Source organism: Propithecus coquereli, unplaced genomic scaffold, assembly GCF_000956105.1.
Source record: "Propithecus coquereli isolate 6110/MARCELLA unplaced genomic scaffold, Pcoq_1.0 Scaffold148, whole genome shotgun sequence".
Lineage (NCBI taxonomy): Eukaryota > Metazoa > Chordata > Mammalia > Primates > Indriidae > Propithecus > Propithecus coquereli.
The window spans coordinates 3,236,191-3,250,451 of NW_012139191.1; the positions used below are offsets into that span (position 1 = coordinate 3,236,191).

The window sequence follows — 14,261 nt, forward strand, 5'->3', positions numbered from 1 at the left end:
GGCCCAAATATTTTTTATTGTACTTAAATATGTAACATTTTTTCAAACACCATTTGTCTTAAGTGATTTAACCATAAAGCTGCCTTCAGTTCCCTTCATTTCCAGTTCACCCTCCTGCCCTCGCTCACCTTCCACTCCTGAGTAACCATTTTTGACCTTTTCAGTTTTTGTTTTGTATATTTTCTATAATGGTGAATGTCTTTGTGCCTCATTTTCTTCTTTTAAAAATCAGATTTATTGGTGTAATTTGCATACAGTGAAATTATCAAAAAGTCCTTAAGTAGTGGCTGTAGATTCTTGCTTTTGAAAGATGATTCTGTGATTTATCTTTTCTTTCTTTTTTTCTCTGTCTCTTTCTTTCTTGACTAGGTCCTGCTCTGTTGCCCAGGCTGGAGTGCAGTGCTCACTGCAACCGCAAAGGTCTGGGCTCCGGCGATCCTCCTGCCTCAGCCTCCCGAGTAGCTGAGACTATAGGCCCCTGCCACCACGCCTGGCTACTTTATTTTTTATTTTTTGTAAAGTTGGGGGTCTCACTATGTTACCCAGGCTGGTCTTGAATTCCTGGCCTCAAGCAATCCTCCCACCTTGGCTTCCAAAGTGCTGGGATTACAGGTGTGAGCCACGACGCCTGGAGATTCTGTAAAAAAGAATTCGGCGCATTCCTACTTCCTTGTCCAGGGCGGCTCAGGCTGGAGTATGTTTCCTTTAGTTAGAGCACTGGTTAATGATCAGGCCAAGGCAGGGGGCACCACAAAGAGAGAGCTGGGTTTGAAGACCTCTCCTCCCTGCAGGAGGCCCGCAGGGATCTCCCCCTCCCCCCATCCTACCGCCCCATGCTAAGGTCCTCATTGCGCAGACACTGGGGGCAGGGAGGGAACCTCTGCAGGCGTCCCAGGAACCTGTGCACGGCCGGCCGCACCCCAAGGGGACTGGCAGGGCTCGGCTTCCAGCTCTAGCTGAAGAGTTGTCCTACTGTGCGGCAGGCAGGAGGGCACGTGTGGGGTGGGGGGAGGCGGGGACAAACTCACTTATTGTGCACTTGCTGTGTGCTAGGTACTCTTTAGATTCTCATCCCCCTTCATCTTTTTTATTAATCTATTTGTAAAATTTTGAAACAAACACAAAGAAAAGTTATGCATACAGTACAAAGAAACAATTTTGTTTCCTGAGCCGTTTGAAACTAAGCTGTCAACCTGAGCCCCTCATTCCGGGTACCCTGGTGTGTAAACAGCGGCCTTGTTCACGATGTGAAGTAGTTTGCTACTGTCAAGTCCTTAGGTCCCGTTCGGGTTTCCCACGTGTCCCAATAACGCCCTTTACAGCAAAAGGACCCACATGGGAACCATGCCTTGCGTTTACCTGTCGGGTCTCTGCGTTTACTTGTAGGCCCCTTCCACCAGGAGGGGTTTCTCGGTCTCTCCTCGACGTGCAGAGGGCAGTGATTTTGCAGAACGGCCACTGCGGCCTGGCCTGCTGTCTGGCAGGGCTGTGTTCTCATTACATCTCACCCACAGGACTGCGACCTGGGGGTGTTCGCCGATCACTCTGGGCAGGTCGCCAGAGCCGCCTCCCCAGGTTTTCTTAGCCCTACCCGGCACCCTCGCGGTGCGGGGACCCAGGCCCTCCGCGGTGGCTGGCGGGCGCCACCTGGTGGCCGTCGTCTTCTCGTCTCCTGAGCGCCGCGCCTGCCGGAGGCCTGGAGGCTGTCCCAGTATAGGGGACTGGCAGGTGTCGGGAAGAGGGGCCAAGAGGGCCCTGTGGAGACACGCAGGGCCCCTCTCCCGGTAGGTACCAGGGAGGGCGCCTCTTTACATACATTTATGTCAGTGTTTATTTCTCTATCGGTAGGAAACCGAGTTCGCACCCTTACCTTCGGTTCTAAGCCAACACCACAAGATTCATTCTGGTTCCCTCGCGACGCATATTTCTCCCTCTGACAGTTTGAAGCCTGGCTCCGTTATCCTCAGTATGTTTACTTGATAGGATCGATCCTTTGTAACTAATCTGTCTTCACCGCCAACCCCTACCCACCCAGCCCCCCTTGGGCTCTGACCCTGAGTTTGGCAGGGTTCTCTCTCCTGTCTCATGCACCCATGCCCTCACCGCTCAGATTCTACCTCCCGTGTCAGAAAGGCTGCCCTTTCTTGACGTCTCCTGTGCCACTATGCATGGCCCTGACTCCCCTTGCCAGGGTGCCCCTCTAGGAAGGCCCTCCAAGCTGTCCTTGGGCTCTGGCACTCTGCTCTGGGCCACCACCTCATCACTGGCACCCTGCACCCCACCTTGCTCTGCCCTGTCTAATCTAGGACTGACTTCTTCAGGAAGGGAAGAGGATGCATGTTCCCTTGAATGATGGCTCTGGTGATGGAACTGGTTTTCATTTTATAATCTCAATTTTAGTTACAGTGATAGATACATACATCCGTACTGTAGCAATTCATGAGCATGTCTGAAAAAGGAAAAATATAGTTTGAATAGCAATTCAAATATGAGGGAGTTTGTGTGTGTGTGTTGGGTGGGGGACGGGCGGCAGTTGTAGGCAGCAGGAAGAGGCCGCGGAGGCTGGCCACGTAGATAAAGGGCAGCTTCCCAGTTGGAAGGAGCAGCAATAGGATGTGGGAGGGAGGTGTATACCTGTTCTGTTGGGTCAGACCTGTGCTGGAGTTGCCTTAAAAGCAGTGAGGTGGGGAGGTCCCTCAGGGGACTGCTCCAAACTGACCAGAGTTGGGGCCAGCTGGGATTGCAAAGAAAGAAGCACAAACACCAGGTTGATAGTCCAGAGCATTTATTAAGGGAATTTACAAAGTGTTGCAGCAGCAGTCACGACAGACAAAGAAAGGGATGATTTACCTAGGTATGTACACCACAAAGGGGTTGGGTTATGGAGTTCATAAGAGGTTTTAAGGAACTTGGCTCAGGGCAGGGGCTAGTTTGTACATGTTTAGCAACAGGGTTAATCTCTCAGTGTTTTCAAACAACAGCCTAAACTCTTTATCAGCACCTGGGGATGTTCAGGGCCCCAGGTTGGGTTCAAGTCTGCAGGGAAAACATGCAGCTGGCCAGGTCACAGAGTGGTTAACACTCTGGGAAAGAAAGTTAGTGGGGGACTGGGGGACTTCCCTCTTTACCCGAAGTGGGAAGGCACTGATCCCAACTGTCTACTCTGCCAGATGTCCAGGGTGCTGCAGAAGGACGCGGAGCAGGAGTCACAGATGAGAGCAGAGATCCAGGACATGAAGCAAGAGCTCTCCACGGTCAACATGATGGACGAGTTTGCCAGATATGCCAGGCTGGAAAGGAAGATTAACAAGATGACAGATAAGCTCAAAACTCATGGTACTTGGCTGCACACTGTGGCTCATTCTTGTAAACCCAGCACTTCAGGAGGCCGAGGCAGGAGGATCGCTTGAGCCCAGGAGTTCGAGACCAGCCTGGGCAACACAGCAAAACTCCATCTCTACAAAAAATTAAAAAAATGAGCCAGGCATGGTAGGCCTAGCTACTCAGGAGGCTGAGCCAGGAGGATTGCTTCAGCCTGGGAGTTGGAGGTTGCAGTGACCTGTGATCATGCCACTGCACTCCAGTCTGGGTGACAGAGCAAGACCCTGTCTCACCAAAAAAAACCCAAAAAACAAAAAAACCCCACCTTATGGTACTGGTGTCAGCTGTAGCCTGGAAAGCTTCCTAAGAGCTGATTAATATCAAAGTCTTTGTATAAAGATTCATATAATATATGCTTTACTTCTTGGATATTTTCAGTGTCGATAGAAACTTTAAGTTGTCTAGAAGAAACCCAATAATAATTATTATTTCCTCTTTATTTGCTGGTGAACCTTTGCTTTCTGAACACAAACATCTAGGATCCTGTTAGATTTTCTTCAGAGCCAACTTGTTATTGTAGGTTTTCATTTTGAAATTCATTCTTCTGAGAGAAAAATATCTCATAGTGGATTCCCAGGGGCTTTTGTTCCACTCTCTAGAAAATGCCCAGCCGTGTCCTTATTGGACTGTAGACTTCAAGGTACAGTCTCCTGTGGTGAAGACATTTTCACAGGGCGGTCTGTGTGCCGAGAGGCCTTGTGGGGGTGTGCGCCCCATGAGAGCTGTCTCTACGCCTAGGAAAGCATGCACAGGGGCCTGTCCAGCTGGGGCAAGCTGGACTCCCACTTGGGAGTTCATGCGGTGTGTAGACTGGGAAGTAGGAATATTTAGTCCTGTTAGTAAGTGGCAATTGCATTATAAAAAGAATCTCTGATTTAGATGAATCACTTGAAGGGTTTTCAAAATTAAAGCTATTTTAAATCTCACAGGCTGAGATTCTGTTTTAAATAACAGTGTAGTGAGATAGTAGATGACTTCTAAAAAATTCTATTTTGTCTTTTCTAAATATATTGGGCGCTTGTTCCATTTATAATCAGAAAATACTTTATAAAGGAAAATACCGTTTCTGTGTACTTGAATATTTTCTTAATTTTTCACGACTGACATTATTTTATCCTTTTTTTCCTTTCAGTGAAAGCACGGACAGCTCAATTAGCAAAGATAAAATGGGTTATAAGTGTTGCTTTCTACATATTGCAAGTAAGTGAACTATAGCGTCACGCGGGGTCATCAGAGTTGGCAATGACAGGGCCGCAGAAGCCTGTGGCCTGTGGAAGCCAGGGCTGGGAGTTCAGGCTTCTTCTCCACTTTAAGCTGCTGTGTCATTTGGTCCTGCCAGCGTGTAAGTCTGCACACACTGTGAATTTAAAAGTTAGACTAAAAGAAAGCCTTGTTCTCGATTAGAGTTGTTAAAGATGGGGACTTGTTGGCAATTCAACTCTGAAGTAACTTCTTGGAGGTCTTTGCTATTGCCTTTATTCCAGTGCAGTTTTAAGGGCCTGGGGGGATGAGGCGAGAAGCATTTACTGATGTTTTTTCTAAGATTGTCAGTAATATTTGTCATTACTTGTTACCTGCTGGGCTTAAACAGTGCGCTCTACTCTCCGGGTAGAGACCAGTTTTTCTCATTGAAGTGGGCGCCCATCCTTATCGTCTGGGGGATTTGTACTTGTTTAACCACCCAGGAAACTGTTGCCTCGTTCTGCGGCTGCTCTGCCTTGAGGGTGTGCCCGCGCTTCAGTGGCTTCCTTAAATGGCCTGTGAGTTTCAGTACTATGTGTGACCTTTCCTGAGGGAAAGGATTCAAGCCGACCCCCCCAAAGCCCAGGTTTTGAGGGATATTTAAGGAAATTGATCCTGAGGCACCGTCATTTAATATGAGACAGGTTTCCCAGAGACACAGGAGTTAAGTCAGCTGCTCTCTTTTAAGGTCTGCTCGTTTGCGTGGCATGTGCAGGCCAGCAAGGGGACGGAAGACGGCTGAAGGAGCGCTGCTGGGGAAGGGACAGAAAACTAAGCATCAGTTAATCTGAACCTTAGGGCTCGCCTCTGCACGTGTGCTGACACTAACCCTCGTGGGCATGGGAGAATTTACTGTTTTTCGAGGATCTCAGAAGTGGAAGATGGCTTTGTCCACCAGTCAGGTGTATTTAGCATGTAGTCTGGCTACTCGAAGGAGATTCTCATGAGAAAAGAATACCTATGTCATGGGAGACCTTGCTTAATTTTTCAGCTAATTTAAATTGTGTAGAGACCTAGTCATACTGAAACAGTAAAATGCCAGTTCGTATAAGAAGGCTCGCCCACTTGTCAGCGTGTTCTGCACGTCCTCGTGAGCTCGTCTTTAATCAGACATTCTATTTCAAGGTTTCAACAATGGAAATTAGCGGCTGCCAGTATGTGTCTGTTGTCTGCGAGGACTGCATTGCTAGGCTTGAGGTTTTCAATTCTGGAGAGTTCCCTCAGTTTCCTTTGTACATTGCCCCATCTTTCTGTGGTTACTGGTTGTGCGGCTGACGGGTTTTCACTGACCAGAACTGTCTTTCCAGGCTGCTCTGATGATCTCGCTCATTTGGAAGTACTATTCTGTCCCTGTGGCTGTCGTGCCAAGTAAATGGATAACCCCGCTAGACCGGCTGGTAGCTTTTCCTACCAGAGTAGCAGGTAAGAATGACAAATATGGTGGAAGAGTATGGATAGACTTATGCAGGGGTGTGTGGTGAAGATTAAGAAGCCTGGCATCATCCTCACCGTGCGCTTAGTGAGCAGGGCTTTGTGTCTCAGCCTCACATGAGGCTTGCAGTGAAGCAACTGAGGCCTAGCGAAGTCACTTGCCCAGTGTCACCAGAATGTGAAGGAGCAGAGCTAGAATTCAGTCCCGGGTCTGTTTCCAGAACCCATGACCCATGACCAATACTTAGAGTCCGATACCCCAGTTATTGAAACACCCCCTGTAGTTCCCAAATTCTGTGTCTTTCAATCCTTATTCTGGTTGGCCTCTCTGCAGTACTTGCTGCTGTTGGTCATTCTTTTATTTTTGAAGGATAATCTTTTTTTGGATGTTAAAAGTAGTACATGTCATTGTAGAATAACTAGAAAGAGAGGAATAATTTTTTAAAAGTCCTGTTAGCTATGGATAACCCCTTTTATCCATATTTTTTCCATACCATTTCCATACTATTGTAATATATTTTTCCAGTTTTTTTCCCATTTATTTTGATATAGTTAAGGTCATCTGGCACATACAATTTTATACCTCTTTTTTACTTTATAGTGTAAGCCTGTTCCCACATGTCTTAGTCTGTTCTGACTCCTATAATGAAATATTATAAACCGGGTAGCTTATAAACAACAAGAATTTATTTCTGACAGTTCTGGAGGCTGGGAAGTTGAAGATCAAGGCACTGGCACATTTGGTGTCTGATCAGGGCCCATTTTCTAGTTCATAGATGGTGTCCTCACATGGTAGAAGGAAGGCAAGGACGAACTCCCTTGGGCCTCTCTTATAGGGACACATCCCATTCATGAGGGCTGTGCCCTGGTGACCTAATCACCTCCCCAAAGGCCCCACCTCCTAATCCCATCACTGGTGGTTAGGATTTCAATGTATGAGTTTGGTGGGGGGGAACACAAACATTCAGACCTTAGCACCCTATCAATAAACTTTATTAAGGAATTTTCAATAGCTCTTCTTCGTTTGGATGTGTCATAATTTGCTAATTTCCTGATGAAGGATGTTTGTTTAGGTCCTAATGTTTGGTATTAAAGATAATGCTGCGGCAGACCTCTGTGTCAGTCGGTCTTTGGTGGTAATTTGTGATCATGCTGGAGGTTAATTAATAGTCACAAGGGATGACTGTTTCAAAGACTTACAGTTTAGCCATGACCCCTGGCGCCTCCCCTTCTGCTTCCCTTTCCTGTGACACAGCTGGGCCCAGGCCAGGGCCTTTGCGCTGCTGACCAGAGGAGCAACAGGCCACGCTTCCAAGCATTCAGCAGAGCCCATGGGCCACTCCCACAGCCTGTCCTCCTGGACAGGGCATGATGGTGTCTCTCCATTATCAGTGGGGCAAGAAAGGCATGGGCAAACCTCGCTTTGTTTATAATGCTTCTTTGAGAAAGGAAAAGTAAATAGCCTTACAGGTGGGCTTATAATCTGTTAGTATCATAAATAGTAACGCCCATCTCTCCGGCAGGAAAGGGAAATTCCAACCAGTGTCCATTTTTCAGTGTAATTCCTGCTTAGGAAAGAACACAGCCCTGTGACTCCATAGAAAGTCTGACAATTTCGGACTGACAAAACACGAACTTAGTCTTTCTTAGGCCCGCACTGCTCAAAAGGAATTGAAATGCTGTTATTTCCTATAAGTTAAAGGTAGCAGAGGCAGGCAACGTGGGCACTGCTGCTGGCATGCTGTCTCATGTTGGATTTCTTTGTTTTCAGGTGGTGTTGGAATTACCTGTTGGATTTTAGTCTGTAACAAAGTTGTGGCCATTGTGCTTCATCCTTTCAGCTGAAAAGGAAGATAAATGCGGCTATGGGACGTTTAAAAATGGATATTCTCTTATTAGGTTAAACATCTTATTTATGGTTTTTTTTTTTAAGAAACAAAAGTGTAGTTAGCATTTTTGTTGTTGAATATGTTTGTTCTTGGAGTTCATGTAAGATCCTTACACGAATCGATATTTTTCTGCACTTGTCATTGGGCCAGCCAGTTTATGACATGTGTGTACCGACCACCATCATCCCAGATCTGCAGGAAATGTGTCACTTGTGATTTGCGCTCTTGGCATATTTTGCTCCTATCACCAACTGGAAAGTCAAAATTTTCTGACAAGTTAAGTATTTTAAAGACATAGCACTATTTTAAATCTAGTTTAGAAAGTAACTTAATTTTTATACCACTACTAGAATATGAGAATTTGTTTTTCAATCTCATGCAGTACAACGAAAGAATAACACTAATTGACATTGCTTGTGCTTTTGCTTCCTCTGTTTAAAATGTCATTCGTTGGTCAAGTGTTTATATAGTAGTATCTACTTCAATACTATTAATTTCTGATTACAGTGTTCTGTAAACGTATTCATGAGACCATAATGTGCGAATCATGTTATGTATTTAAAGCATTTCAAATGAAGTGTATTTTATAAGCATTTACTATTTATGCTCTATAGAATGGCACGAAGTTAAAAAATAAACTAGGAAGCCGGATTAAATTAATCTGAACTGAAACCTTTTTGGCCCATAAAATATAATTCTACTACATCTGTTCTTTAAAACATTTTTTCTTATTAAAATCTTTGCAAGTGCTTGCACGACTTCATTCCTAATTAGCCACTTATTTGCCATGATCAATCTGTAACTAATGGCCATTAACTAAGTGGGTAACCACAGCACTGTGTAATGCTATATGTCATCATTGGTTTTTGAAAGATCGCACTTTTTTTCTTGGGTTCCCTGGTGATCTAATAGGTAGCTCATTATTATTTTGGCTAATTACACTATGAAAAAACAGACGCTGTGGTCCTTTATTGTCATACTGAAGCCCACAGTGGGCTTCAGGTTCCACTTACTCAAGTTCACAGACGCTGCAAGCTCGCCCAGCACCGAGTTTACTTAGCTTTTAGGAAGGACACGACACGGAACGCAGCAGCAGCAGCGTGGAGGCCCTGGACACCAGCTTCCAGCGTCTCCTTACCACACAGGATACATTTTGGCCACAGGGTGAGAAGCCAACCTGAGGAGGAGATTGGAGCCGCACAAGGAAGCTGCAGGGTCTAGAGTCCCTTAGATGAAATTTAGCCCTCGGAAGGTCCGTGCCTAACTCCCATTTTAGTGAGCTGCAGGCACAAGTGACGGTTAGACAGTGAACAGCTGGGCACCAGGCACAGCACTCCCGGGAAAGCTCTGGATCGCTGGTCAGCGTAAAGTATCCCTGAAGAGACCCTGATCTCCTAAGAATACAGTCTTTCGGTTGTTACTGCAAGAATTTTGTCAGATCTCCTGTGGCTAGAGGAAAAGATTTATAGTTCACAGCTGTTATCTCTTTCCACGTACATTAATAGTTTTGAAGGTTAGGGGAAATTTACATGTCCCTTATGTGTCATATCATTGTGTTTTTTCAGAAATTGTATTTGTTTTAAAGTAGATAATAAACATGGTACTGAATTCAAAAGAACCAGAAAGTGATACAGAAAAAGTGCATTTTCTGACCCGCTTCTGTCTTGTCATCCAGTTTCCCAAGGTTTTCCACTGTTACCAGTTTCCTGTGATTCTTCCTGTGATATTCCATGCCCTGATGAATATTGATATATGTGCTTTTAAAATAAATATTGTTAAATTATAAAAGTACCTAGTCCCAGCTACTTGGGAGGCCAAGGTGGGAGGATTGCTTGAGCCCAGGAGTTTAAGACCAGCCTGGGCAACATAGTGAGACTTTGTCTCAAAAAATAAAAGTAACATCTAAAAAACACAAAAGTAATACTTGTTTGCTTTTTTTTTGTAAATCTAACTTGCAAAGCACAGAACAGGAGCAAGCAAAGTCTCCCGTGATTCCACAGAACTGGGGTTACTGGGTTAATGGTTGTGCTTTTTGCTTTTGTCTATGTATGTGCGTATGATGTTTATAGATAGCCTCTAGGTTTTTTTAATTTTAAAATATTGGGTATATCGTATGGCTTTATATGAAAATAGATATCTGTTTGACCTAAAGTACATATAAAGTTCTCTATGCCAGTTTTGTTTGGTAAATCGAGCAGGAAAACCTTTTTCTCTATAAATCTGCATCATTTTTTATGGGGTCCATGTGCTTCTGTTGCCACCTTAAGGCGAAGGAATGCTGGTCAGTCTAGTTTACTCTCCCCTGACGTGCGGGCTGTCGCCTCCCGTAATTTTTCATCCGTGTACACAGTGCTCTGTGCGGGGCTGTGTGTGTATGTGTGGGCCCCACCCTCAAACCAGACCTTTGAGACTTTATAAAGGTTTCTCTGACCCCTTTAGATAAGAGTGATTTCTTTCCCCTCGTCATCTGGACATCTAGATATCTATATGACTGATTTGTCAACTTATTAATATTTTGTATTCACTCGTGTCTGCTGCTGTGTGGTTTTGTTTCTAATGTTTTAGATCTTTTTTTTTTTGTGATAAAATGTTTTCTTTCCAGTGATGCTGTAAGTGCCTTTGGGGCCAGAGACTTCGTGAAGCTTTTTTGAATCGCTCCCAGCATGTCTTAAGTCATGTCTTAAGTACCCAGGAATATTTAACTAAAAAAAGAAAGTGATAGTTTTCCACTAGAGCCATGTATGGAACATATTTTCTTCACAGTTGAGGTGTTACCAATGAACAAGTGTCAACATTTTCTGAAGTGCTGCTCTTTTACAAGGCTTACGGTATAGAGCCCTTTGGTGGTGTCACAGCTTCGAAGCTGCAAGTGTGACTGGTTTGCACACCATGTGACTCCCAGGCTGGGCGTTCATCCTGTCTCTGGGCCAGTGTTTTTGTTGGTGTGGGTCAGCTTTACTACTTGCATATTTGGGATCTAATGTGCAGGCATCTATCAGCACCCAGAGTACTGACTCTCGCCAGTGAGTTCAGTCTTTTTTTTTTTTTTTTTTTTTGAGACAGAGTCTCACTCTTTTGCCCGGGCTAGCTCACAGCAACCTCAAACTCCTGGGCTCAAGCGATCCTCCTGCCTCAGCCTCCCGAGTAGCTGGGACTACAGGCATGCGACACCATGCCCGGCTAATTTTTTCTATATATTTTTAGTTGTCCGATTAACTTCTTTCTATTTTTAGTAGAGACAGGGTCTCGCTCTTGCTCAGGCTGGTTTCGAACTCCTGAGCTCAAACGATCCGCCCACCTCGGCCTCCCAGAGTGCTGGGATTACAGGCGTGAGCCACTGCACCCGGCCGAGTTCAGTCTTAAATTGAATGAACACTGTGTAGTTTTTGCCAATATTGTGGGGAAGGATATTGGACTCTGAAGGATAGAGTAATCATTCTTTTATGTTGGCTTAATTCTTTTCCTGTATCTTTTTTTTTTTTTTGACACAGTCTTTCTCTGTTGCCTGGGCTAGAGTGCCGTGGCGTCAGCCTAGCTCACAGCAACCTCCAACTCCTGGGCTCAAGTGATCCTCCTGCCTCAGCCTCCTCAGTAGCTGGGACTATAGGCATGCGCCACCACACCCTGCTAATTTTTTCTATTTTTAGTTGCCTGGCTACATTTTTTTCCATTTTTAGTAGAAACGGGGTCTTGCTCTTGCTAGAAATGGTTTCTTGCTGGAAATAGGCTGGTCTCGAACTCCTGAGCTCAAGCGATCCTCCTGCCTCAGCCTCCCAGAGTGCTAGGATTACAGGCATGAGCCACTATGCCCAGCCCTTTTCCTGTATCTTTAAAAAAATGTTTATTAAGTATCACAAGATATAAAAGAATATTAAACATATGTAAGTCTTAAAACAAGAAATATAATAGAAATCCTCGTAACTCCCACCCAAGTTTTAGGAGATGTTTTGAGATCCCCACTGAGCAAAGGTAACCACTACTCTGAATTTGGTTTATCATTTCCTATTCTTCATATTTTTGTCTGTAAAAAATACATTGTTTAGTTTTGCATGCATTTCAATATACAGGTATACCTCGTTTTATTCACTTTATTGTCTTCACAGATATTGCATTTTTTTTTTTTTTTTTTTTTTACAAATTGAAGGTTTGTGGCAACTTTGCATCGCATAAGTCTGTCTGTGCCGTTTCTCTAACAGCGTGTGCTAACTTGGTGTCTCTGGTAATTTTGGTAATTCTCTCAATATTCAAACTTTTTTATTATGATTATATCTGTTATGGTGATCTGTGATTAATGATCTTTGATGTTACACTTGTTTTGGGGCATTATGATCCATGCCTGTATCAGACGGTGGCACACTTAATAAACATGTATGTTCTGACTGCTTCACCAACCAGCTATGTTTCTCCATCTCTCTCCATCTCCTTAGGGCCCCCTCTTCCCTGAGACACAACAGTATTGAAATTAGGCCAGTGAATAACCCCACAATGCCCTTTAAGTGTTAAAGTGAAACAAAGAGTTGTACATCTCTCACTAAATCAAAAGCTAGAAATGATTAAGCTTAATGAGGAAGACATGTGGAAAGCTAGGATGGCCCAACAGCTAGGCTTTTTGCACCAGAGCCAAGCTGTGAATGCAAAGGAAAAGTTCTTGAAGGAAATTAAAAGTACTGCTCCAGTGAGCACATGAATGTTAAGAAAGCAAAACAACCTTATTGCTGATACGGAGAAAGTTTGAGGTGTCTGGATAGAATATCAAACCAGCCATAACATTCCCTTAAGCCAAAACCTAATCCAGAGCAAGGCCCAAACTGTCTTTAATTCTGTGACGTCTGAGAGAGGTGAGGAAGTTGCAGAAAAAAAGTTGCAAGGTATCAGAAATTGGTTCATGAGGTATAAGGAAAGAAACTGTCTCCATAACATAAAAGTGCAAGGTGAAGCCGCAAGTGCTGATGGAGAAGCTGCAGCAAGTTACCCAGAAGATCTAGCTGGTATCACTGAGGAAGGTGGCGACACTGAACAACAGATTTTCAGTGTACAGAAACCAGCCTTCTACTAGAAGATGCCATCCAGGACTTTCATAGATAGAAAGGAGGAGTCAATGCCTGGCTTCAAAGCTTCAAAGGACAAGCTGATGCTTGTTAGGGGCTCATGCAGCTGGTGACTTTAAGTTGAAGGCGATGCTCATTTACCATTCTGAAAATCCTGGGGCCCTTAAGAGTTATGTTAAATCTATTCTTCCATTTATGGAGCCTGTGCTCTATGTAAGTGGAACAACAAAGCCTGGATGACAGCACATCTGTTTACAGAGTGATTTACTGTGTATTTTAAGCCTACTGTTGATACCTACTGCTCAGACAAAAAAAATTCCTTTCAAAATATTAAGTGTTCATTGACGATGCACCTGGTCACCCAAGAGGTCTGATGGAGATGTACAAGGAGAGTAATGTTTTCATGCTGCTAACACGACATCCATTCTACAGTCCATGGATCAAGGAGTCATTTTGACTTCCAAATCTTTTTACTTAAGAAATGCATTCCATAAGGCTATAGCTACCATAGAGAGTGATTCCTCTGAAGGATCTGGACAAAAGTAAACATTCCGGAAAGGATCCACTATTCTAGATGCCATTAAGAACGTTCACGATTCATGGGAAGAGGTCAAAATATCAACAATTAACAGGAGTTTGGAAGAAGTTGATTCCAACCCTCACGGATGACTTTAAGGGGCTCAAGACTTCAGTGGAGGAAGTCACTGCAGATGTGGAAATGGCAAGAGAACTAGAATTAGAAGTGGAGCCTGAAGATGTGCTGAATTGCTGCAACCTCGTGAGCAAACTTGAACGGATGAGCAGTTGCTTCTTACGGATGAACAAAGAAAGTGGTTTCTTGAGATGGAATCTACTGGTGAAGATGCTACGAACATCGTTGAAATAACAACAAAGGATTTAGAATATTCCATAAACATTGTCGCTAAAGCAGCAGCAGGGTTTGAGGGGGAATTGACTCATTCTGAAACACATCCACTGTGGAGAAAATGCTGTCAAACAGCGTCACATGCTACCGAGAAATCTTCCATAATGGGAACAGTCAACTGATGTGGCAACTTCATTGTTTTCTTATTTTAAGAAATGGCCACAGCCACCCCGACCTGCATCACCCACCACCCTGATCAGCAGCAGCATCGAGGCAAGACCCTCCCCCAGCAAAAAGCTTATGACTCACTGAAGGCTAAGACGATCGATCGTTAGCATTTTTTAGCAATAAAGTATTTTTTAACTAAGATATATAGTTTTTAGACATAATGCTATTGCACACTTG

General features: G+C 44.3%; 2 protein-coding genes across 2 annotated transcripts in view; one reads left to right on the top strand and one right to left on the bottom strand.

The window, feature by feature from the left end:
* The window catches only part of WRB (tryptophan rich basic protein), a 17,887-nt gene extending 9,676 nt beyond the window's left edge, over positions 1-8,211 (top strand). The window contains exons 2-5 of the mRNA XM_012640116.1: positions 3,171-3,336; positions 4,514-4,581; positions 5,931-6,045; positions 7,826-8,211. Of these exons, the coding sequence (XP_012495570.1) occupies positions 3,171-3,336; positions 4,514-4,581; positions 5,931-6,045; positions 7,826-7,899 (423 nt within the window). The 3' untranslated portion in view covers positions 7,900-8,211. The remainder of the gene's footprint in view (positions 1-3,170; positions 3,337-4,513; positions 4,582-5,930; positions 6,046-7,825) is intronic.
* Positions 8,212-8,995: 784 nt separating this feature from the next.
* LCA5L (Leber congenital amaurosis 5-like) overlaps positions 8,996-14,261 on the bottom strand; it is a 46,893-nt gene continuing 41,627 nt past the window's right edge. The window contains exon 7 of the mRNA XM_012640075.1: positions 8,996-9,120. Coding sequence (XP_012495529.1) covers positions 8,996-9,120 — 125 coding nt within the window. The remainder of the gene's footprint in view (positions 9,121-14,261) is intronic.